Raw genomic sequence first — 25,415 nt, 5'->3', positions numbered from 1 at the left:
AGCTCTTTGCTTTCCTGTGGAGGTTTATTTGTAGAAGTAATGTCTCCTGGATAAAGCTCTGGACTGGAACTCAGACCTCCTTTTTATTCCCAGTTTGCCATTGGCCTCCTTGATGATCTTGGAGCATTTATCCTCTTTGTGTCTCCATTCCACCATCTGTAAAATAAGGTTAATCATACTGATATTCTTTGAAAACACTTCAAGATCTGTACATGAAAACTGGTATATATAAAAGCTACGTTGTAGCTAAAATACAGAACGACTCAAATGCAGCTGTACGTCGGTGTAAGTTGTAACAGGCTGCCTCTTGGTAGCAACTCATATCTGGAAAAAACAAAACCCACTTCCAGCTTTGAGAAGCTGACCTTCTCAAATATTACTAATTTATCTTCTCTGTGGAAAAAATGTCAATATGCCAGTAGTAAGTCAGCAAACATCTGAAGTAACTTGGAATACTGTATTTCAGAGAGAGTTGCAAGTTTTCGGATCACTTGATCTCCTCGTGTGCATACATTCATCTCTCGTTTTGATGGACAGTTGGAAACTGTGTACAGTTGTATCAGCTATTCTTATAAAGGTGTTATGGTGTGCTTGCCTCAGTCAGTACTGCACTCTAAATCCAATTGTATGGGTGCTGTGATAGTTTAGTGTCTTAAAATCGGGATGGAAATCAGTTGAGACAGTGGCGATGAGCTGAATTTGCATTTTCTCTGTCTTTTATTGGAGTTCTGCCTACATCAAAAAATAACCAAGAGACTAAGCACAGTTGTCATTCTCTCTGCTTTTAAACAGCTCTTGACTTGGAGTAATAGTGTTTTGAGATGAGCTTGAAGTTTGAGGTTTAATGGCAGAGTTATGTCAATTTTTCACAGAACATGCAGTATATATATAATACGCATGCCTGACATTAGGTAGTGCAGTAGTCTCAACAAGTACACTGCATTCAGCTTATTTTGACATGTAACACTAACATTTATTTTTTGTCTCCTTTAGGTTATCTCTGTTTAGAAATCATGAACTGGCACTTCTCTCTCCTTTTCACTGCTGTGACTTTAACATCTGTCTCATCCCAGTTCAATCCTTTATCTCTTGAGGAACTTGGCTCAGACATTGGAATCCAAGTTTTCAATCAGATAGTCAAAACTAGACCTCAGGAAAATATTGTGATTTCTCCACATGGGATTGCATCTGTACTGGGAATACTTCAGCTGGGTGCTGATGGCAAGACAAAGAAGCAGTTGACAACTGTGATGAGATACAGCGTAAATGGTCAGTTATTATCTTTTATTATGCAGGGTTTTATAAAGAAATTCTGAAACTTTTAAGGTTGGATGGACAATATATTTTAATGGATGGTTCTTCAAATTGTGCTACACATAGTTTACTGAAACTGGCTTGTGAGCCAAAGAAGGGTCAGCTCTAAGAGAAGGTCATGTATTATAATGTGGCCTCTACAATTTAGGCTACCAGCAGTGTTCCCTCTAATCTTTTCCATCCATGTGCAGATTTTTTTTCCATCTGTGCAAAGAATAAATATTTATGTGCACCAAAGTATATCCAAATGTGCACCACCAATAGAAAAACAAAACCTAGCTGTGGGCACTGTGCTAATCTGCTGGGTGGCATTTGAATCTCTCATGAGCCGGTGCACAAGTGCACACCTTACAGTGAACACTGGCTACCAGATAAACGTGGGTCAGTTTATAGAAAATTCAAATTCCATCCCTTCTCACACATTAGTGCCATGCTTTGGGGTGACCTGTAAATGATTAATGTGGAGAGAGTGGATGGATATGGGGATAACAGGGGACTCAGTTGATCTCAGAGAATGTTTCAGACATTCCAAGCATTCCAGCAATAGTATGACCTATTTGGTCCAGCTGCATTACATCAACTTCAGCATAAGCATGTATTGAAGGACACATTTATTCCTGATGTGTTTGGAATCACCAGAGACTCCTGAACTGGTGCTGTGTGGAGAACACTGTAGGTTCAGCTGACCATCTGTAGCCTCTTATGACTTCCTGACCCCAAAGATCCTTCCTAATTTAGATTGCCTGTACCATGACTGGAATGAAGATTGATGTGTATTATTGAGCCCCAAACAATGGGGAAGTGTCTTGTAAATCATTTTCAAACTTTACTATTGATCTACTAGTAGAGGTGATCCAGCAGAAAAAATACTTTTTGTCCAGATGGATCTCTGTGTAGGTTATAGGCGTGCCAGTTTTGTCAGAGGGGCCAAGAAACAAATAAGACAAACTATTCTGTAAAGATAAGGTTAGTCTCTGCAATATAGAATTGAGGTATAGCGTCAGAATAGTGTGGATGGATTGCAGTTCCTCTATCCATGCTGTATTAAAACAACCTCTAATTCAAGTTTTCAACAGTTGGGCAGTAAAATGTTTTTATCCTGTGTTGCATAAAAACAACTGCATTTATTTAGATAGAGGTCTTTCTCTTGGCTCTCTTGATGTTCTGTTGGCTTTGTTTCTGTTTTCTTCTGTCAAGATCTCAGCATCTCTAGCCTCTGTGGAGCCTTCTTTCTATTCAGACACCCCTTTCTTTCAGTCTGTTCCTGACATTGGCTTGAATCCCCACTATTCCTCACCATTGCCCCTGGAGAGTAAGGTGAGGGCACTTAGTATGCCACTGGGGCTTAGTATGCCAGTGAGGCTTAACAACAATTTACAGTACTGGCACTTACAGAACCTTAAAGAAGCTGTGTTTACTAAATGTAAAACCTTCCAAAAGGCGAGTATATTTTCATACCTATAAAGAATAAGAAGTGCGGATGTTTTTTGTAACACTGTCTCCTCCTTACTTTGCTGTGCAGTTTTCTGTTTCGAGTACAGCTGAATGATTTATTGTTGCTTAGTAAATATCCAGATGTTGAAGATTCAAGCCCTTTTATAAAGTAACCTTACATTTAAAAGCATTTGAGTTTTCTAAACATAGCTATCTGCTAGGATTTTTAAACATTGAATCTGACCAAATTTATTTGGTTTGATTTGTCTAACAATCTTAGACACGTGGGGCAGGTTCACAAACTTTTCTGTAATGGGATCCATAAATATAAAGTGTCTCATGAACCACCACCATTTTTGTTTGCATGAGCCACCTTCTCTTGTTCATAATTGCCTTACAACCCTGTGACAGCTACAAGGCTTGCCTACTTGGAAAGATAACTATAGGAAAGCATTTAAAGTATTTTTAGCTATCTTTTTTAATGTAGTCTAATAGTTTGAAGCAAAGACGAAAGCCAGTACCATTTGAGCAGCCAGCTTTCCCTAGACCACAAGCAAAATCTCAGTGGAGGCCAGTAGTCCACAGATTATAATTTGAGACCTGCTGTTATGGTATGCTCACCAAAAGACTATGGCCATGATGTTGAAGACAGTGAACACATATGGATATCATGTGCTTTATCCTACCGAAAAAGTTAACGGTACAGTAAATCCCCAAAATACGCAGCTTCAGGTTGTACAAAACTCATTTTAGCATGAGTTAAGCAAAACGTGAAGCTACTTTGTGGCTATCGGCCTGTCTAGCTGCCCACAACTGCAGGTAGCTAGGCAGGCCAAGAGCCCCTTCTCCCTGCCTTCCCCTGGTGGTGGCACTGTCCAGCTGAAAGCCATGCCATGGGGGGAAGGCAGGGAGAAGGCTTTTATTCTTTTATCCTTTTTATGCCCTGCTTGCAGGCTTAGAGCCCCTTCTCCCTGCCTTCCCCCAACTGGAAGAAGGCAGGGAGAAGCAGCCAGGAAACTGACCAGCCCTGGTAGGTTGGTCAGTTTCCAAGGTCCCACAAGCTCCAGGGAGCTGGGAACCAAGTGGCAGCCTGGTTCCTTGCTCCCCACCCTGACTTGTGTGAAAATTTGAGTTACACAGAGGTTGCAGGAATGCAACCCATATATAACTCAGGGTTTTACTGTAATATAACCAGCAAGGTCAACTATTCTGGAGCTCAAATAGTTGGTTTGGGATTTTTTTTTTCTTTCTCTCACTCACTCACACAGTGTCTTGTTTACAACCATTAATTACTGGGAGAATAGAGCTGTGCTGCTGTAAGGATGGTACTTTGCATTCTGGGATAATGACATCAAACACCCATAAGCAATTAGGGCTCAGGCACTGTGGGATGGGTACCCACAATGCACTGCCCACACAGTCAAACTTGGATAAGGCAATGGGGATGTGGAAACTCAACACAGAAGAAGGGATGGTCACATTTCCAGAAGCTTTGTTGACATTTTTAATTTGAATTCATAATTTCAAGGTTAAGAAATCAAGTTTATTAAAAGTTGAATTTGTCTCACAGTGTAGACATAGCCTTAGTCCTTCGTTTCCCCCAGGACTTCTGCATTTTGGGAACTTCCTTTTATTACGGTACATATGACCCTTCTGCTCTGAGTTGCCAGAATGTAGCTTACTGGGAAAATGGGAGCACTCAGATCCACAAAATAATTGTGGTACAATATTGTATTATTGTGTTAAGCTGCAGTGCTGTAAATATGTCCACACAGGCTCAGGATGTTGCACCTAATTTATGTTGTGGTCCATGATGTAACTGATGACAATTTATATAGCTTGTTTGTCCCTACTCTGGCATAAATATTTAACTGTGTTTCATGCCAGAAAGCTATATGTTAATAAACCATGCCATGATTCAGATATACAGTACAAGGATTAAACGAAGAGTCACATTTTTCAGTGTGTCGTGTCCTTCAGATGAGTCAGAGATCTTGTTGCCCAGATGGATGTTCAAGATGTTATTGGCCTTCTTCCTCTGCCCTGTCTTGGTTATGTGTATTTATTTGGATGTCTGAAATTACTGATAAAAGTTAACTCCATTTAAAACTTATTTTTGATTTTTTTCCCACACGTGCTGTTATTTCTGACCTAGGAGTTGGCAAAGTATTAAAGAAGATAAACAAGGCCATAGTGTCAAAGAAGAATAAAGACATTGTGACAATTGCTAATGCAGTGTTTGCAAAGAGTGGCTTTAAAATGGAAGTGCCTTTTGTTACCAGAAACAAAGAGGTGTTTCAGTGCAGTGTCAAGACTGTGGACTTTGAGGACCAAAATGCAGCATGCAATGCCATTAACCAGTGGGTGAAAAATGAAACAAGTGGTAGGTATTGTTGAATTTTTTGTGCTCCTATGCTAAACATTTATTTTAGAGACACGCTAAAGTTGAAGAAGTAAAAAGCTTTTTATTAAAAAGTTGTCGGAAGGGACTGCATCTCATCTTAAAAAAAATTATAAGGGATAAATTAACTTGGGTGCACTTGTCTAAGTGCTTGGAGATGTAAGCTATCTATTGTGCTTAAAGAGTCATTGTCATAAAGGTAATTCCCCCTCACCCCTTTCCTTTTGATTTTATTTTCAGGTATGATTGATAATCTCTTATCTCCAGACATTATTGATCGTTCTTTAACCAGACTGGTCCTTGTAAATGCTGTATATTTCAAGGGTTTATGGAAATCACGTTTTCAACCAGAAAATACAAAGAAACGCACATTTAATGGAGCTGATGGGAAGACTTACCAAGTACCAATGCTGGCCCAGTTGTCTCTGTTCCGCTGTGGTAAGTTCAGAAGCTAGTTTCTTGTACATGAAACACAACTTTTTGCAATACACTCCTTTCAAAACATTAGGAAAGAAGGTTATATGTGTTGCGGGGAAGGAATATATCACATTCCTGCTTGAGTAAATATTTGTGTTGAAAGCTACTGGTGCTTAAATGTGAAAACATTTTAAACTCAGGTATTTAATACAGATGAAACAGTAAGAACTGTGAATGGTCAGCATTTTTGGAAATCTGTTGATTTTTATGTAGGTGCATCATTTTCAATGTTCTTTTTTTTTAAAAAAAAAAAAAAAAAAAAAAAAAAAAGGCTGAATAGTTAAGAAATAGAATGTGGCCTGTCCTTAATCAAAAAGCAATTTGAAGTAGAAAAACTTAGAATTGCTTTGTTTTTATATTGTGGTAAGAAGTATGCTTTAAAAATAATCAAATAAAAATTTAAACTTTTTTTTAAATGACAGGCCATAATAATTCTACACAAAGCATGCCTATATTCACTGTAGATTCTGAAGTAGTAACAGCTGGAAACAGTTTTTCAGATGATAACCATTGCACAAAGAGGCTAAATAGCACAGGGTTACTTTACTAGTTTACCTCAGGAAGTCTGCATTTAAATTCTGAACTGGCTTGCAAGTGAAAAAGAGTTCAGTGGGTTTAGCAACATATCTATTTGTTCTGTTTGCTGCATGCCACTAAATGGCTTCCTCAAGGATTGAGCTCACAACTGTGGGTTTAGTTGGCCAATGCTCAAACCACTGTGCTATCCCTTCCCTTGAAGTATACGTCTCCTACGACTGGAAGGGACATAGGGAGGTCACCTAGTACAGTCCCGTGCCCTTTTGGGAGGGCCAAGCACCATCCCTGACATCTGTTTGCCCCAATACCTAAATGGCCGCCTGAAGGATTGAACTCACAGCCCTTGGTTTAGCAGGCCAATGCACAAGCCACTGAGCTATCCCTCCTCCTGAAAATCAGCGCAGAATCCCACATGATTGGCAGCTTCTACTCAAGTTCCAGTATTGAAACAGTGGTTTTGCTGGTCAGGCTCACGGTGCATTGGCAGTATTTTTTAAGAGAGATTGCATGTTTTCTTTCCATGTTCTAAGATTAACAAGTACTATTTGTAACTTGCATTCATATGCACTAAACACCTTTAAAAAGATTAAATTTAGAAATGCATCTGAAAAAAATAACATTGCTAGTAAAGGAATGTACCACCAACTAGCCAAGAGAGCAAACATAAATTTATTACCTCAATTTTTTTTTATAAGTGATCAGGGTTAAAAATGTGCTAGTTTGGCCAGCACAGGTACTTAGAAGTAACTCACTCTCTAGTTTAAAAAGGATGGAACTATTTTGTACCTGGGCTGTTGATTCAGGATCAAGGCTGTTATTTTCAAGGCCTTTAGATGGCAAGTATTTTAAGATTCTGGCTGCAGAATTGAAAGTCTTATTTCAGGCAGGGTATCTTGATGTAGTTGAATATAGAGATTCTCAGACTTCTTAGTATTGTAAGAAGCATTTTAGAATAAAAAACCATCTTGTAGACTCCTCCACTCCCACTTGCCCCTCTGAAGATCACAGCTTCCTATGGCAATTCCTTTGCATGGAAACGTAATATTGGGAAAGTAGTATGTGTTACTGTTCTTTGTGCAGATCTCTTAACTCTTGAATAAATTTCAGGATGGCTTTTTATTGTTTCTTTTCGTGAGAAGAAGCTTAATGTGAAACAAGCTTATTATTAACTTAATTTAACTTTGTCTGTTACCAATAAAATAAGGAGTACTTTAGTCCATTTGCTGGAGAAGTCCTGGAACTTATAAAAAGGCTTTCAGCTCCCTTAGTCTTTTTGATAATTAATTTTCTTTTAATTCTGTCTCCTTATAGCATCTTTGCTAATCAAGATCCATTGAAATATCTAGATTTGCTTACCAGTTGGAAAAGAGAGAAGAAAACTGTCTATTGTGCTTTTCATTAGCCCTGTTAGTCTTTTTGCACAGTGCTTTCAGTTTCATGTCCTCATATCCTATAATAGAACAAGCAAGAAGATACGGTGGTTTTGTTTTGGTTCTAAGTGGAATGGAAACCTCTCCCAACAGTATCCTATTGATGTAATTATGGTCTTTAATTTCTATAGTTATGGTCTCTGGTTGATAACCAGCTGCAGTTGGAATATTAGCATAACTTATGATGGAAAGTTTTATTCAAAATGTAGACTATATTCTATTTTACAGAGTGCACCCTGATCACTTTCAGCAGAAGTTTGTACCATTGGATTATTACATAGCCAAAATAAACTCTGCTAAAGATCATCATGGGATACAAAAATACAGTAATCCTTTAGAACATTCCCACACTGAAAACTGTCATTTAAAACACTAATAGGATTTTGCATCTTTTAAAAATAATGGAAAAACTTCCTATTGACTTTAGTGGCGTTTGGATAAGACACTGTGTGTCTTTACCCGCTCAGTATGTTCCCTTCACGTAACAGATCTCCAACAGCATGCTACAATCTGGCGTGCAACATGTGTTTACAAACTTCTGGCAGTCCTTTCTAGGGCAAGATATGTGCTCCCAAGCTCTTCTGCTGCTGCCCTCTGTTACTCTAGTTGCCTGTCTCCTTTACTTTCTTACCTTACTGTTGCCAGTGGATTCTCTTGGTGAACTGTAGCAGTAGGCTCTTTTACTCACCGTTTAGAAGCAGCACAAGATTCAATGGGATTTAAGAGCAGATGATGTGGCAGTTGGCAGTGTCTGATAAATACCATTTCTCAGCCCTTGTGTACTGTGGAGCTGAGAGGAAAAGAGAACCTGTTTTACAAAAAGTCTCTTGCTCCCTTTCAGAAGGTTGTGGCGATTGTCTTGTCTGCAACCACTTTCGGTTTCAGTAGACACTGATGAAACTCTGAAGCAGCATGGCTATTTATATTTTTAAAGCTACTCCAACAACCCACAAAGTAATATTCATCTAACTTTCAGAAACAAAGCTGAGAAACTACAGAGTAGATTTTTTGCTCTTTTGCATTGTTTTGACAGAATGTAACATCTATACACTCCCCATGCTTGTCACATCAGTGAACTGTACTGGAAGGTGGTAACCCAGCACTGGTATTGAGACTTTAATTATAGTAGTGTTACAACTTTGCCAACAGGTTGAAAATGTTTACCCACTGTCCCTGAGTATCTAATAGAGGTTGATGGCTCTGTTCAAGAATTCTGTCTCTTGTTCTTCATCCTTAGGCACAACAAGTACCCCAAATGACTTGTGGTATAACATAATTGAGCTTCCTTACCACGGAGAAAGTATCAGTATGTTGATTGCTCTGCCGACAGAAAGCACTACCCCTCTCTCTGCCATTATTCCTCACATCAGCACAAAAACAATACAGAGCTGGATGACAACCATGATACAAAAGAGAGTGCAAGTTATTTTACCCAAGTGAGTACTAATATATCTTCATATTTTTAATAGTCCTTGGCACTAAAATCAACTTAGTCATAACTGCGAAGTCTTTTCTTTTTTGTATGTTTCAATCAGGTTCACAGCAGTAGCAGAAACTGATTTAAAGGAGCCTCTGAAAGTGCTTGGCATTACAGATATGTTTGATCAGTCAAAGGCAAACTTTGCAAAAATAACAAGTAGGTTATCTTGTTTAAATCTTATTTTGGCTTTTATTCATGTTTTCTGAAAATATTGTTTTCTTATTGCACTTTTAAAAAACAAAATGTAGCTTTGAGCTATTCTATTAAGCGTTTCCACTAAAAGGCAAACTTCTAAATGAACTATGAAAAGCTAATCATGTGATGTAACTCATTAAGGCCAGTGTCATTAGGCATTTTCACAGTCATACATTCAATACTTTCTCCTTTCGGCTACCAAAATTTATTTCTTGCTGGATAAAATCATAATGGAAGATGTAACTGAGATGCTTTTTCTTTCAAAATGTATATGTTTTAGAAGCTTTTCATAAATTGATTTGAGAGACAGGAAGGGTATTCGCCAAAGGGGCAGTAATGTTTAGTAAAAATTGAAGTCATTGTACTGCATAGCTGATCCATAAACATTTTCCTTTGTCTAACAATAGAGCACTGACATCTAAAAGAAAATTGGTGTGAAGCTAGATGCTTCATGTCTGATTTCTGATGATGTACTCAAAAAAAACTGATAGGGGCCAGCTTCCTGACTGTGGCCAGCTGCCACGGGGTTCCCCACCTGCCACCTCCAGCAGGGCCTGTACTGCCAGCTTCAACGGTGCCATTCAAATGTGTGTTCCTACTTTCAGGGTGACATAAATAAGTGGCAGAGGGGTAGCCGTGTTAGTCTGGATCTGTCACAGCAATGAAGGGTCCTGTGGCACCTTATAGACTAACAGAAAAGTTTTGAGCATGAGCTTTCGTGAGCACAGACTCACTTCATCAGATGCTGGTCTTGGAAATCTGCGGGGCCAGGTATAAATAAGCCAGAGCAAGGGTGGGGATAACAAGGTTAGCTCAGTCAGCAAGGGTGAGGCTTACTACTAGCAGTTGAGCTGGAGGTGTGAACACCAAGGGAGGGGAAGCTGCTTTTGTATTTAGCCAGCCATTCACTGTCTTTGTTTAAGCCTAAGCTGAGGGCATCGAATTTGCAGATGAATTGTAGCTCAGAAATTTCTCTTTGGAGTCTGGTCCTGAAATTTTTTTGCTGTAGGATGGCTACTTTTAAGTCTGCTACTGTGTGGCCTGGGAGATTGAAGTGCTCTCTTACGGGTTTTTGTATATTGCCATTTCTGATATCTCATTTGTGTGTGTTTGTTCTTTTTCGTAGAGACTGTCCAGTTTGTCCGATGTGTATAGCAGAGGGGCATTGCTGGCATAAATTATATTGGTAGATGTGCAGCTGAATGAACCCACGATGGTGTGGCTGATCTGGTTAGGTCCTGTAATGGTGTTGCTGGTGTAGATATGTGGGCAGAGCTGGCAATGAGGTTTGTTGCATGGATGGGTCCCTGAGTTAGAGTGACTGTGGTGCGGTGTACAGTTGCTGGTTAGGATTTGCTTCAGGCTGTCAGGTTGTCTGTGGGCAACGACTGGTCTGCCTCCCAAGGCCTGTGAAAGTGGGGGATCATTGTCCAGGATGGGTTGTAGATCCCTGATGATGCACTGTAGAGGTTTTAGCTGAGGACTGTAGGTGATGGCTATTGGTGTTCTGTTGGTTTCTCTCTTGGGCTTGTCCTGTAGTAAGAGGCTTCATGGCACACGTCTGGCTCTGTTGATCTGTTTTTTCACTTCCTCAGGTGGGTATTGCAGTTTCAAGAATGCTTGGTAGAGATCCTGTAGGTGTTTGTCTCTCTCGGAGGGGTTGGACCCATCCATGCAACAAACCTCGTTGCCAGCAATGCCTCTCTGCTATATACATCTGACAAACTGGACAGTCTCTACGTAAAAGAATAAACGCACGCAAATCAGATATCAGAAATGGCAATATACAAAAACCCGTAAGAGAGCACTTCAATCTCCCAGGCCACACAGTAGCAGACTTAAAAGTAGCCATCCTACAGCAAAAAAATTTCAGGACCAGACTCCAAAGAGAAATTTCTGAGCTACAATTCATCTGCAAATTCGATGCCCTCAGCTCAGGCTTAAACAAAGACTGTGAATGGCTGGCTAAATACAAAAGCAGCTTCCCCTCCCTTGGTGTTCACACCTCCAGCTCAACTGCTGGTAGTAAGCCTCACCCTTGCTGACTGAGCTAACCTTGTTATCCCCACCCTTGCTCTGGCTTATTTATACCTGGCCCTGCAGATTTCCAAGACCAGCATCTGATGAAGTGAGTCTGTGCTCACGAAAGCTCATGCTCAAAACTTTTCTGTTAGTCTATAAGGTGCCACAGGACCCTTCATTGCTGTTATAAATAAGTAGAGGGCAGAATTAGCTCCCGCAAAATAAACAGACTTGTTTGTCTTTGTGATTGGCTGAACAAGAGAGAGGACTGAATGGACCTGTGGACACTAAAGTTTTATATTGTTTTTGAGTGAAGTTATATTAAAAAAAAGTCTGTATTTGTAAATTTAAATTTACAGGATATTGTTTGCTTTCTCTGCTTGGTGTCATCCAGTGTGCCAGAGTTGCCACTTCACTAGTGGTCAGATCCAGCAGTTGCATCTTAAGAACAATAGAAGAAAGTCCTCTTTCCTGTGCCATAGGGTGACTGCATGTCCCGTTTTTAAGAGAAAGTCCTGTATTCAGGGCTTTTGGGGGGGGCGGTGTGTGTGTGTGTGTGTGTGTGTGTGTGTGTCTTCCTCCACATAACCCTACATGTGTTTTTAAAAAAAAAAAAAGGGGGGGGGGGGAGGGGGGCGGGGCAGGGATGGCAAATTGGCTTGTATTTTCTGTTTCTTCCCTTCCATCTGTACTGGAGGGAGTCCTGCTTTTGGCTGGAGCTTTGCTTGCCAGTGCCAACACACTAGCAGTGGATGGGGTGGTCCAGTGGTTGATGAAAGGGGTGAGTTTGCAAGGCTGGTGGTTAGGCAAAGCAACAGCATGCAGGACTGGTAATTCCCTTTGCTGGTCCATCAGTGCAGAACCTGCTGCATGCCAACTCCTGGCCAGCAGGCTCCCCGGCCCTGCCCCGTTTTCAGTCAGTGTCTGATTACATGTAATCTCTGCTGCTCACACATCAGCCCTTTACATGCTTCCCTTGCCACTGTCCTCTTGCTGCTGTGCCTGTTCACTCCCCCCCCAGCCCCTCTGCTCCTCTGTAGTCTCCCTGGCAGCATATGTCCTGCTCTCAGTGCTGTGCTGAGAACCAGCCCCTGGTTAGATCATTCAGTTCACCAGTAGGATGGCTGGCAGGTACCTTTCTTTCCTCACTGCTTCTGGGTGGCCTGGCACTTAGAAAAAGCTCCTGGGGTGCTGGTCAGGAGAAGACAAGCCCTACACAGTGTTACTTGCCTTTTTACACTGTTTGGGCAGGAAAGGACAGGTTGCTTCTAGCCAGGAGAGCAATGACAGGAGAAAGATGGAAGAGATGACACCTGAAAAAACATGGGCCAGATCTTGGTCCCTTCCCCCTCCCCGATCTGGAAGCAGCTCCCATTCCTTCCCTCCCACGCAGTGCTGAAAGGCTGCTGCTTGTCATGTTCTGGTTTGGACCCTGAAAGAAATCTGGGGCAGAGAGCCTGTGACCCTGCATGGCCCTCCACATGTTGCCTTGAGACGCATAGTGCCACATATCAGGAGAGGTGGGTCCAGCCCAACATGAAGGGCAGAGAGCACTGGGCAGGCAGAGCTGGGTCAGGGTGGTCGGCCATGCCCATCCTTGTATGAGGCACGTCTACATTACCTGGAAGATTGACCCACTCAGGGTCTGTCTTCCAGGGTCTGATTTCATGCGCCTGGTAAGGAAACTCTCCCATCAACCTTCCTCACTGAGGAGGGCCAGGTACTTTAATTTCAGGTAAGTTGATTCTAGCCATGCAATTGTCATAGCTAGAATTCCGTATCTGCAATCAACTTACTTCCCTAGTGTAGATCAAGCCTCAGAGAGGTATACAGGAGTGTGTGCATGTCACCTCTGCTTGTGCAAATCAAAGATAAAAAGATAAATAAAATGATTCCACCTCCTCACTGTTTCTTTTTAACAGGGGGTTCAGTCATTGAATTCGCATGTACGAGTAATTTTACCAGGTGTCCCGTATTCAGCATAGGGAAACATGGTCACCAAACTCCAGTGCCATTTCAGTTTTGTAAGAATTGCAGCAGCCTTCTTTTGCTCTGCTGTACAGTTGGTCTGCCAGCTACAAGAAACGTACTCCTTTGGAGAGCTTTATGTACAGCATAGCAGGTGTGTCATTGCAAGTTAACACAAGTGCTATTTTGTTTTGGTCCCACAGGAACAGAAAGCCTTCATGTATCTCATATTTTGCAAAAAGCAAAAATTGAAGTTAGTGAAGATGGAACCAAAGCTTCTGCAGCAACAAGTAAGCAGCTCTTTCTGTGTTCTAATTTAATATGTAAGTAAGAATAATTACACTAAAATAAGTTTTATAATTTATTGGAAATATGAAACCTTTTGAGAAAAAGTACTTACTCAGAAAGGACAATACAAGATCCGGTGAATTTTACCATTGGTTTTCTAGCACTTAAAGCTTTTCTAAAAATATATATCTTTAATTTCAGGCCAATACAAATGTAGTAAAACATCATTCCTCAAATTGTAAACATGTCTCTTTCCTCCAGTAGCTGCCTGTAATAGAACAGCATCAAGAGTAAAATCTAGTGGCCAGATCTTGGCTTCTAGCATGCTTGTTTGCTGTTCCACAGGCACAGGTTTATGCAACATTGCTGTAAGAGGGCAGCTGGGTTTTTCTGTAAGGGAACTGTCTTTTATTTTGATGTTAGTTATTTATTCTTCCAACATTTTAATGGAATGTGTGATTCTAGTGAGCAATATAATAAGCCTTATTTGTAATACGTAGCTTTGGATACAGTGGTTACATATGGCTGAACCACGTGGTCTCTAATAAGATAGAACAGTTGAAATGCTGATGCATGGTAGTAAAAGCCTAAAGGTACAAGCAGATATTTAATATAAATAATAAACCTGTTTTGTTTAATTTTTGCACACGTGATAGTACTTAACTTAATTTTCTGTTCTCGCTTCTCTTCATTTCTCATCTTTCTTTTTCGTTGGAAGCTGCAATTTTAATAGCCAGGTCATCCCCTCCATGGTTTATAGTAGACAGACCATTTGTGTTTTTCATCCGGCACAATCCTACAGGTAAGCAGTGTTGTAACACTCTGCACACAAGTTGAGTGCACACAGTATAATGGTTAGATGCAAACTGTAATTTCTAGGTGGCAGAGTTGGAAGCTATACAGTAGGGTGGCTGAAACAAATGCAAAATTTGCTTCTCCATTATGTTCTGAACTGTGCTGAAAATAAACCAGAAGAATGGAAAAGCCTACTGCGCAGGAGGTCAGACTAGAATCAGATGATCGTAGTGGTCCTTTCTGGATTTGAAGTCTACGAGCAAGTACCTGGGACAATATGTAACTCCAAACTCACTTAGAAACAAAGAGGTCATTAATCCAGAGTTCCCCTAGCCAAAACAAAGCGTGCTCATGGAGCATCTTCTGGTCGTCTTATCTAGATTTTATTTGGTCACATTCTGTAAATCTTGTGGGTTTTTTCAGTGAATGCTCTAATATACTTACAAAATGGATATACGTAGTAATATTGGTCTTCATTTTATCCCTCAGGTGCAGTCTTGTTTATGGGACAAATAAACAAGCCTTGAGTATGGAAGAGGTTTTCCTTGTGAAGCAAAGTAGAGACTCGTTTGATACAGCCTTGCTAGTTCTGTTAAATATTTTTGTACACTACTCTTTGACTTCACTCAAGAACTAGTTTTTTGCCAGTTGTGACTAGATTTTGAAAAGGGAGTCAATGTAGTTCTGGTTCTGTGTGGAAAATACAAACTGAAAACTAAGAGACCTTTTCAAAATGTCTAAAAGATTCTTTGAACTACTGAATGGTTGCCTATACTAACAAACTTACTGAGCTTTTTCTGTCTGAGAATTTTATGAATAGCTTTTGTGGGAGGTTTTTAACAAGAGCATGACTTAAAAAAAAACATTTCTGTTGGCATTGTTTTTCTGTGGAAAATTGTCTTTGGGTTTGTAGATATCCCTTCAGTACTACTTTTGCCCTTGAATGGCTTGATTGGGATCATTTGTAGAAATAGATGAAAAGCGCTAGCTGTTTATTTTATATAATGCATGTACCACTGAGCTAAAGTTTCAAAAAACTAATGTCTTGATAACATTTGCATTGTCCTATTTTACTGTAATGTAAACTTGTTACTACTAGTATACACTTTGTATTGGATTTAAATTTTATATTTGTTTTTGTACAAAGGAAAAATAAAATGCATTATGAACAGTCAGAGATGTCAAGTTCTCACAGCAGTGTGCTTGAATATTTGTGAGCAGAATACACATGAGCCATGTGTTTAAAACTCTGCCACCAACTGAAAGGAAGGTTTTCTTGATTTTTCTTTTTTTTTTTTTCCCCCCTGACCTGATGGAGCTAAGCCTCTGCAGTCTGCTAAATCAGTCGTGCCAGGGATGACTTCTCCCTAAAATTTCAAAAACATGTTTGAAGAGCAAATATTTAGTGTTTGCCCTTCCCCAAGTTGCATCTACTGGCAGGTGGTTTCAAAAAGGTACCTGAGGATGACATCTCAGCTGCTGTCTACTAGGTCCTTTATCACACATCAAGGGATGCAAATTAAACAGTATTATCAACCCCCTAAGGATATAGTTTAAGAACAGAATGGACCAACAAGCAATCCTGTGGTACCTTATAGACTAACAGATATTTTGGAGCATAACATTTCATGGGCGAAGACCCACTTCGTCAGATCTGTTAGTCTATAAGGTGCCACAGGACTTCTTGTTTTTGCAGATACAGACTAACGTGGCTCTGATACGTGACGGAATGGACCAACGGACTTTTCTAAGGAAAAGCCCTTGATGGGTTTGCTTATCAGCGAGTGTTGCCTCCCTACTTGTTTGCGAACATTTTTGTGTAAGTAGTTGAGGGTGGAGCCTGAGTTCTGGAAAGAGCAGATTCCTGAGTGCATCACCTCACTTTGTGTGAGCACATGTATACCTGTATCTTGGGGTCTTCTCTGGAGCAAGACAGCAGAGACTTAACATGTGGATAAAATGTACCCTTTCTATTTTAGTAGAGTACTGCAGGTTGTACTTACCTGGTCTGGCACAACTTGGGACCTCAGTGGTCCCAAATGAGGGATTTTGCCAGACCAAGGGAGATTAATGTCTCTCTCCCTGGCCACCACACACTGGCCCTCTGGCTGCAGCTCCCAAGCTCACTGTCTGTGGCTTGCCATAGCACCTGCCCCTTGTCCCAGCACTCCAGCCCTGGTGCCCATTTGCGGGGGGGGCTGTCATCTGGTTGCCCTCCTGCCCTGGCCGTCTAGTCCAAGAACATACCTTGTCTAGCAGTCTACAGAAATAGACACATCTAGGGAGGGTCTGGAGGCACAGACAGGTAAACTCACTGTCACACAACAAATAAGTAATACAACTGATAATGGAATTCTGCCCCTAGTCTCAAAGCAGCATGCTATCTACTGATGATATTGAAGATGATCAGGCCAGACCACATGCACAGGACACTACCACTTCTGGACCACCACTCTGAATTTGGTATTGTTTGCTGATTCTGCTTTTCTGTGCACTGACTTGATGAGGGTTTATTAAATTAAGTGAGTGGTTTTAAGCTTCTAGAGTAATGTAAATACCTCAACATTGTGCTCCTCCCACACCAATGTGCCCTTGCTGTATTCAGATCCCTCTAGAAATCTAGCTGGTGCCATTTTAGCTCCTTGGTGAGAGTGGCTGGAAGTCTTCCTCCACATACATTTTCCACCTGCCAGGAATTCAGGCCTTCCAGAACTTCCATTTCCAGTCCACCACCAGAGGAGTTTTCATGGAACAGGAAGTGGCCAACACATCTTCTGAAGCATTCAGGACATTTTGGGGCACATCAAAAGCAAATAAGAATGAATTATTTCCTGTGCCATGATCCACTTGGTTCTAGAGAGAGGAGGTGCCCACTAAGAGTCTTTCACAAGCCATATTTGTTTTAAGCCCTGGTATAACTTGCACCAGCTGGCTATGGACCCTAATGTACCAAGTGGCAGATGAAGGTTGCTTAATTACAGTTCTACACTGTGCCTGGTATGCCCCGAGTGCAGTTGCCATAGGAGCTAACTTCACTGGCATTATGCCTGCCAAACTCCCTTTGTTCCAGGAGACTTCTGAGTTTGTGGCATCTAAGCAGCACAAGCTCACCAGGCAGGGAAAGAGCCTGGACCCAGCAAATACTAATGTATGAGAGCAATGTGGCCAAGCTGTTGACAATGCATTCCAGATGCACGTTGGCATTCCCTCCTAGACCTCTTTCCACTTGACCCTGGACCTCATCACCGAGGTATCTTTATTTGGCCTACGGGAATGCTATGCTGGGTAGATCAGACTCAAATTCTGTGCCTGACATGCCCCTTAAACAAGGATGCTCCAATTCCAAAATTACTCAGAATTCTTCTCCCTGTATATACATTACAAATCATATTGCATTTACTACCCTGCATCATGAATTTTTGGGTAGGATTGGTTACTTTGCAGGAACGAATCTTTGTGCAGCACCCATTGTCCAGGCTGTGATCATGGGTTCATCTTGCTCTTTACCTCATCTCTGCATTCCTCTGCAATCATGTTATCTAGTTAATTGTAAATAGTTCCCTGCACATTCTCCGTCTTATCTTAGTTGTCTCAGACATTCTGTCGTCTTAGCCTGTTGACTTATTTGCCTATCTTATTTAATATAAACATTCTATTTTTGACCTAATAATTTGTGTCCTCCTCTAATCCTTATTTTTTTTTTTTTAAAAAGGCCTTCTTCCAGGTGTTAATTACTCATGTCAGGCCAGCCCTCAGCAACATTATCCCTGTTCTAACCCTACCTTACTGTAACATCACCCACTTGCTGAGGATGTTTCAATAGCAGAACTGCTTCCAGCCTCAAATTTCCACTCTGTCCATGTATCTGAGGTGCTACTGTTCTTTTTACTTGTCTGATGGTGGCCTTTTCATTTCAGTTTTTGACAATTAGTAGCCTCCACATTTTGGTCCCCATCGACATAGGATGTGATCATCCTCCTAGGGACTGACTGAGCTCTCTTAAAACTAAGAACTTAGTTAGGAACTTACCTTCAAGCACGTGCTTTAGGAATCTTCCGGATTGGGTTCCAAGTGCTTAGTTCCTTATAGGATTAATCCCTATGTGAGCAGCATTTTTCATAGCAAAGGGTCTCCTGATGCTTCAGATACATAAGAAGTTAGGGAAGAATTTGCTCTGTAGCATCAGTGGTTTCATTTTTTTTTCTTTTTTTAAAAAAAAGGCTTATTTTTAAATTGTCCTGCAAGAGCTGTGTTCAATGAGCGAATGATACCGGTGAATTTCCTGGCTTTTGATTGCTTTGTCCCATGACATGATGGTAAAAGAACAGTATGTTAAATATAGAAGTGGATGTTTAAATACTAAGACCTGTTCAAGGAAATAATACAATTTGCCATCTCTAACTGTATTGAGAACGTTTCTAAAGATTTGGTACTTACAATGAGCAAGCCATGATTGTATCACCCTCTTGTGGCCAAAGTATGAACTTGCCATTGTATTTACTGCAAGGAAAGCTTTTACTTACAATAAAATGGTTGCAATCTGTGAAGCTTCTAACCATATATTAAAGCTTCTCTGTACTTGAAACTGAAGCCTGCTCCTGCAACCCTCAGCCCCCAGACTACAACCCTCTCCTGCACACTGAACCTATCATTTCCAACTCCACCCAAAGCCTGCACACCCTCTCGCACCACCCTACTGACCCAGCACTATGAAAGTGTGTGAGGGTGGAAGGGCGATGTAGTGAAGAGTGGGTGGGGCTGCAGGGAACTGGGGGACTTCAAGGAGGGGACAGGGCATAGGACTGACAAGGTTGTTTGGTTTTGTGCTATTGGAAAATTTGGCAACCCTATAAGATTTTTCAGCAGCCAACTCTTACCTCCCAACCCAATCTTGCACCTCTCAAGCTAGGGAATATCGCTGATCTTCCTTTGAGAGGTGGGGAAATCCGTCACCCCACGGGGCATTGGTTGCTAGGTATTGAGGGGCTGCAGGTTGGGTTCTTCTCTCACTCTCCGTTGATATGGAGTTGCATTGACTGGCCCTTTTTTAATGAGGCATTCAAGCTTGGAGAATGAGGTGACTATTATGCCTGTGTCTCTTAGCCTGCTTTGAGAGCAAACAGTCCCTCCCTCCTTTCTTGTGAAATAGGGAAACTGAGGCTCACACAGACAGCATTACAGATTCCAGGAAGTTCCACCTTTGTCACAACAGCACCTCTGTTACTCTCTTCCCTTTCCCCTACCCCCCAAAATGGCCAGGCTTTTTATGCGCCATAGATGATCAGAATTAGCAGAGGAGGCACCAAAATTGTCTTTGTTTTTCATCTACATTTTATTGTCACTGAATTTTTCTGACTAGTGCTAATCACCAGGCTGTTCTAACTCAATGGGGAAGTTGCTGAGCAGTAAAAAGTCTGATGGGTATTTAGTTGTTATAGAACTTCTCTTCACTTAACTTGTCTTCTCTGCAACATAATGAAGACACAACCTATGCCATGGAGAGATTTTTCTCCCTGGCTGCTGATGTAGGAAATCCATATCCTTGAGAACTAATAGATCAACAGGAAAATTCTAAATAGGGAAGCAACAGACTGAAGTCTATGACACAGAATAGGATCAAGAGAGATTAAGGGGCAGCAGAGCAGAGTCAGCTCAGTGGTGAATTGTTCAGGCAGGGGAAAGAGATCAGTGGTACAAAGAAAGCTGTGGGCCGGTTTAAGTTAATAGGCTGGGGAGGTGGACGAAATCTCGGACCCTGGCAGAAATGCTGAGGGAAAGCAACAGAGAGAAAGCCATGCTAGTCTATATGCTATCAAAACAAAAAAGCAGTCAAGTAGCACTTTAAAGACAAACAAAATAGTTTATTCGGTGAGCTTTCGTGGGACAGATCCACTGGTCTGTCCCACGAAAGTTCACCCAATAAATTATTTTGTTCGTCTTTAAAGTGCTACTTGACTGCTTTTTTCTTTTGAGGGAAAGCAGTAGGTGTGGGATGTAGCCTAGGACATGATCGCAGAGGGCTTCATCTACACTGTGCCCCCAACTCGAAATAGATTTGCATAGCACAAATAGCGTATTTTGAGTTAATTTTGAAATACGGCGCTATTTCAAGCCATCCCTTTGCCCTCTTGCAGCTAGGGGCAGAGAGATGCTGAAATAGCACACTGGGTATTTTGAAAACTCTTTCAAAATACCAGGTGTCTTTCCGAGACATGGAGTTACTATTTCAGGATCCCTGATATCCCAAAATACCACTGCAGTCTAGATGCAGCCCTAGGCTGCCAAACAGAAGGCTAAATTGATACTACCCTGTGCCAGACTGCTTGAATCCACCCCTCTGGAGATTGTGCAACTGCCACCTCAAAATAATCCAGATGTGTCATGGTTTTAGTGAAATACCTACAGGGGAGGGAAAAAAAATAAGTGCTGTCTGTCCTTTGGTATTAAATACACAATGGCTGGAAATCTGCATGTTCAAGTTCAAGATTTCCAAAAGAGGGACACAGACAGAGTTGGGGGAGAATCGTATTCGCGTAGAAGGAAAAAGAAATTGTCTGTCTCCAGGCAAGAGGAGAGAGGCATTTCACTGAGCAAAGGGAGGTAACAGATAAAAGATTCAATTATTGCCATAAAGCACAGATGATCGCAATGCAATTGCCATTCTCCTAAAATGCCCTGCAAGCCAGACTGCCTAAAATGCAGAAGACTGTTCAGTCTATAGCTGGATTCAGTCCAGGCTCCACTGGGATTAAAGACCAACATTTTGCCCAAAAACTGTTGGACTTTCAAGAAGCTCTTGAGAAAGTTTAGAACCATATCAGAAGTAGGCTATAGCTGTTCTTTTACAAATGAACTTACATGCAGGCATCACTCCTGTAGTACACTAGGCTAAGCTATTATTGCTGGTATTAGGTTAATGGATCAACTTCCAAAACAGACAGTTGCTTAAATATTGAAAATAGTTTCCTGTAAAGTGCAGCAAGGAAAAGGCTCTGCATGCTTCAGCTATATACAGGGCTCTTATATCTGTAAATTAAGATCCTAGCTCGCTTCACCTTGCTGGATATAGTTTCATCAATGTTTGTAAAGCACTGGAGTAATATGATGACAGCATCTTAGAAAATCCCTGGGGGAATGAATAATTCCTTATTCAGTGCAGAATTTGGATGGCACGTATTACATAATGCATATGGCTGCACCTTGACTCTTAATCCTTCCTGTTTTTTTAACAACAACAGGTGGTTGGCTTATCTTTCAACCCCATGGAGAGATCTCAATAGACTGCCTTTCATCCAGACTTTGTCCTTTGTTTGGCCTGGGTGGTCCTATTAGGCGTTTGGGCTCCCACCGGCACAGCGCTGAGGACCAATGGACTACATTAGTCTTTCTACCACATCAAGGTCAAGCCCCAGGAAAGGGACACAGTGGATGAGAAGTACAAAAGAAATGTTGACTGAGCTGCTCGTTCAGAGATCCATCCTGTGGTCTGATTGAGGCAGGGGTCCTGGTGAGAAAAATAGTTAAAATAATTAAAGACAGTATCGTACTGCACATGCTCCTTAGGGCAGAATTAAAGTTCTGGCATTGATTCTGGCATTTGATAAATTTTCAGCCTTAACTTTCTTCTAATGTAGAACTTCAAAATTAATATTTAATTGTTAATTAGACTGAATTGGCTTCAAAGCATGTAGTGTAGCTACGTAGCTGTGTTGCCTGGAAATAATCTCTGGTGAATGACAATTTGGCAGCTGTGAAGCAGACCAAAAAGTGTTTCCAGATTTAGGTTTTATAATCTAACAGAAGTTCAGAGATTTCTTTGTGCTTACTCTCTGTTCCTGCTGGAAATGGCCAGCATTAGGCCTCCAATCTCCTGCAAGGGTTTTTTTGTTTTGTTTTGTTTTTTAAATGAACTGTTGCCATATTAAATAGTCTCAAAAGGCTAGCTGTGTTAGTCCAGAGTTTCACCAAACAAAGCAAGCAGGCATGTAGCACTTTAAAGACTAACAATTTTATTATTAGGTAATGAGCTTTTGTGGGTAAGACCCATGAATCTGAAGAAAAAAAATCACTTTGTTTTCTGTTTCCATGCTAATCTGTGATCCTGAGCAGACACAATGGGTGGGATATCTTTTATTGAACATCAGAACAAAAGAACGGACATACTAAATCAGACAAAATAGCCTGTCTTGTCCAATGTCAGGTGTTTCAGAGGAAATGAACGGAGCAGAGGTGGAAAAAGTACCCCAAAAGTTACTTGAGTAAAAGTGCAGATGCTTTCACTTCTCAGTAGTTGAGTACAATAACAATAGGATGTGTGTGTGCGCACTTTCTTTCCAGAGGGATACTGGTGATTTGTACTTAAGTGCATCCCACTGCCCCAAGCAGCCATGCTTTTCCTTCAGTAACATTTCAGGTACTTTTTCCATCTCTGGAACAGAGCAGTAACCACTGTGTGTTCCATCCCCTGCTGTCATCTAGCAATTAGAGGCTAGTCACCAACCCTCCATGAACTAATGTAAGCCTTTTTTTTTTGAATCCCATGAACAGTGGGAGCTGCTGAGGGCTTAAGTGCTGGAAACTACTTGAAAATCTGGCCCCAAGGCTCTGTGCCTCATTTTCCTCACTGATAACTGAGGGAATCAACAATGCTTAAACTTCTTTGTAAAATGCTGTAGGTTTTATGGAAGAAGAGACATATAAATACCTCCTAAAAATGTTTTACATTACTTTTGGAGATCTATGAGATACAGCCTCTTACTTCAGTGGACTGCCTATTACACTCAGCCCCCAGGGAAGACAGGTTGTGTTTTGATCAAATGGAACCTGTTTTTAAAGTAAATCTCGGCTGATAAAGTTCTCAAAACCATACTCAGTGTTGGCGGTTACTGACCATTCTGATGTTGGCAATCTGAAGCAAATTAGTATATGCAAATTAAGACGTGCTAATTTAAATGATTCAGAAGACTAAACCTGAACCAAAGTTCTAAATCCAAACAGTGCTGAAATTTGCTGAATTTTGGGAAAATCTGTAATTCAAACCTGGAGTTAGATCCAAATTTTATCACTGACCCCTTCATCTGTAATTTACCAAACCAAATCTGGTCACCCCTGAAGTTTGGTGACTGATGCCAAAGCTTGATCAGAGTTTTGCAATTCAGGCTCCTCTTAATGATGGGCTGATCCAAGACCATAGGTGTTATGGAAAGATTTCCATTGACTCTAATGGGCTTTAGAATAGGTCTTCAGGGCTAGGAAAGTATTTAGGGGCCTAAAGTTACAGATAGAAGCATAGTGGAGTTTTCAAAATCACTTATCTGCCTTTTTTTAACTTTAAAAATCGGGTCCTATGTAACTCCTGTTCATGTTAATGAGGCAAGCTAAGGTACAACGCAGCCTTATGTTTAGAGATAATTTTCACTCTCTAGACTCTAATCAATTATTATGTACAATTTAGAACAGAGTACATATTTTCATGAGTTTTAGCAATGTTACAAGCACGTCAGGACAGAATGAAGAATTACTTAAACTGAAAGTACAAATAACATTCCAGGACACGAGACAAGGCAAGACAAGGGGAGTAACATCCAACTTCTTACAAAAATGTGTCATGGACTCTGTTAATGACAAAAGAGAGTGGAGAACCTCAATTTTACCCCTTTAGCACAACCTCTCTGACAGGCTAGGGGCTCATCTCACCAGTCAAGGACACTGCCTCAGAAATGACTCAGATGAAAAAGTATTACCTGTTGAATCACTGACAACAACCACCAAATATTGTATTGAAAGGAATAAGGACAGGTTTTCAAGTTGTTTTCCAGAAACAAAGTTTTTTCTACCCGTGGTGAAAGACTGAACAGCTTTTCTGCCCTGTAGTTTCTGGAAGCTATATGCAGAAATTGACTTCAAACACTATTTTTATTCGTTTAAAATCAGGAAATTGGGATCTGATATCATTAATGGATTCTGGGGGGGCGGGGTGCATCCACGCTGCTGTGCTCTCCTGAATGAAACAAAAAGTGGTCAGCTGCGACTCTGGTTATACTGTCCTGCCAACAAAAATTATGATTTTCCTTCAGAAATCTTTTCTTTGTTACACAAAGGTTATGTCTACATTTGCCCCCAACTTCGAAGGGGGCGTGGTAATCAGGGTGACGAGAGATTACTCATGAAGTGCTGCAGCAACTTTGAAATTTTTGGGGAGTAAAGGCTCTTCAAAGTAGCATGGGCACTTCAAAGTGCCCGTGGCTGCACGCATACCAGCACTTCAAATTCTGACACTTCAACATTGCCATGGGAATAATTAGCCTAATGAAGTGCTGCATATTCATCATAGCACTTCATTAGTAATCTCCCAGCAGCCTGATTATCATGCCCTCTTCAAAGTTCGGGACAAGTGTAGACGTAGCCAAAGATTCTATTTCCAGTGCTACTGTGATGTTTCAAATTATCACGACTCATTGCATGGTAGCACCCGTGAATTATGAGAGAACATGGAATTGGTATAATACAGTGGTGTCCGAAGGAAATTTAATGATTGCCACATTCCCCACAACCCAGGTGCTGCCCCCGCTCCCTGAGCCAGGCGATGTCCCCCAGGCACCATCCCCTCCCCACCAGACAGGCACATGCACACACACCCTTGCAAACTGCCGGCAACTCACCAGAGCCACCACTGCAAAGCGGCTGCCAGGGCCGCAGGAGGAACCACCTCCACTGCTGTTGCCATATGTTTGTCCCACCAAGTGCTGGGGCATGTGTGTGGAGCAGGTGGACGGTGTTTCGTGGGTGCAGCTCCTGGGAGCTGGACTTTGCCACACCCTGATGTCCAGTTCACGGCATGTGGCAAATGGAAAGCGTGTTGGACACTGCGGGTATAATAGATCTACTTTAATTGCATATGGTGAGATGAGCCTAGCTAGTCCAAAGACTGTCTTTCATGGAATTCCTGCAACTTGAGTAAAGTGGACCCACCTCCCAGTTCCTTCTCTACTTGGTTCAAAGTTACTTTTCAGATTTTGGCAGCTAAGTCTTTGGTGTCATGGGAAGTCTTGACGTTATGCAGGACCTGTGAAAT

At 41.3% G+C, this 25,415-nt stretch overlaps 1 protein-coding gene across 2 annotated transcripts in view; it reads left to right on the top strand.

The window, feature by feature from the left end:
• SERPINE2 (serpin family E member 2) overlaps window positions 1-15,516 on the top strand; it is a 41,652-nt gene extending 26,136 nt beyond the window's left edge. For both annotated transcript variants that reach the window (XM_075004409.1, XM_075004408.1), the window contains 8 exons: window positions 994-1,269; window positions 4,904-5,131; window positions 5,390-5,587; window positions 8,831-9,029; window positions 9,129-9,229; window positions 13,462-13,548; window positions 14,265-14,348; window positions 14,831-15,516. In XM_075004409.1, the coding sequence (XP_074860510.1) occupies window positions 1,014-1,269; window positions 4,904-5,131; window positions 5,390-5,587; window positions 8,831-9,029; window positions 9,129-9,229; window positions 13,462-13,548; window positions 14,265-14,348; window positions 14,831-14,868 (1,191 nt within the window). In that variant the 5' untranslated portion in view covers window positions 994-1,013 and the 3' untranslated portion in view covers window positions 14,869-15,516. The remainder of the gene's footprint in view (window positions 1-993; window positions 1,270-4,903; window positions 5,132-5,389; window positions 5,588-8,830; window positions 9,030-9,128; window positions 9,230-13,461; window positions 13,549-14,264; window positions 14,349-14,830) is intronic.
• Window positions 15,517-25,415: the final 9,899 nt, after the last annotated feature.

This window comes from Carettochelys insculpta, chromosome 10 (assembly GCF_033958435.1).
Source record: "Carettochelys insculpta isolate YL-2023 chromosome 10, ASM3395843v1, whole genome shotgun sequence".
In the NCBI taxonomy this organism is placed as follows: Eukaryota; Metazoa; Chordata; order Testudines; family Carettochelyidae; genus Carettochelys; species Carettochelys insculpta.
Note: the sequence above shows the minus strand (reverse complement) of the source record. Positions and strands in the feature narration are given on the sequence as shown.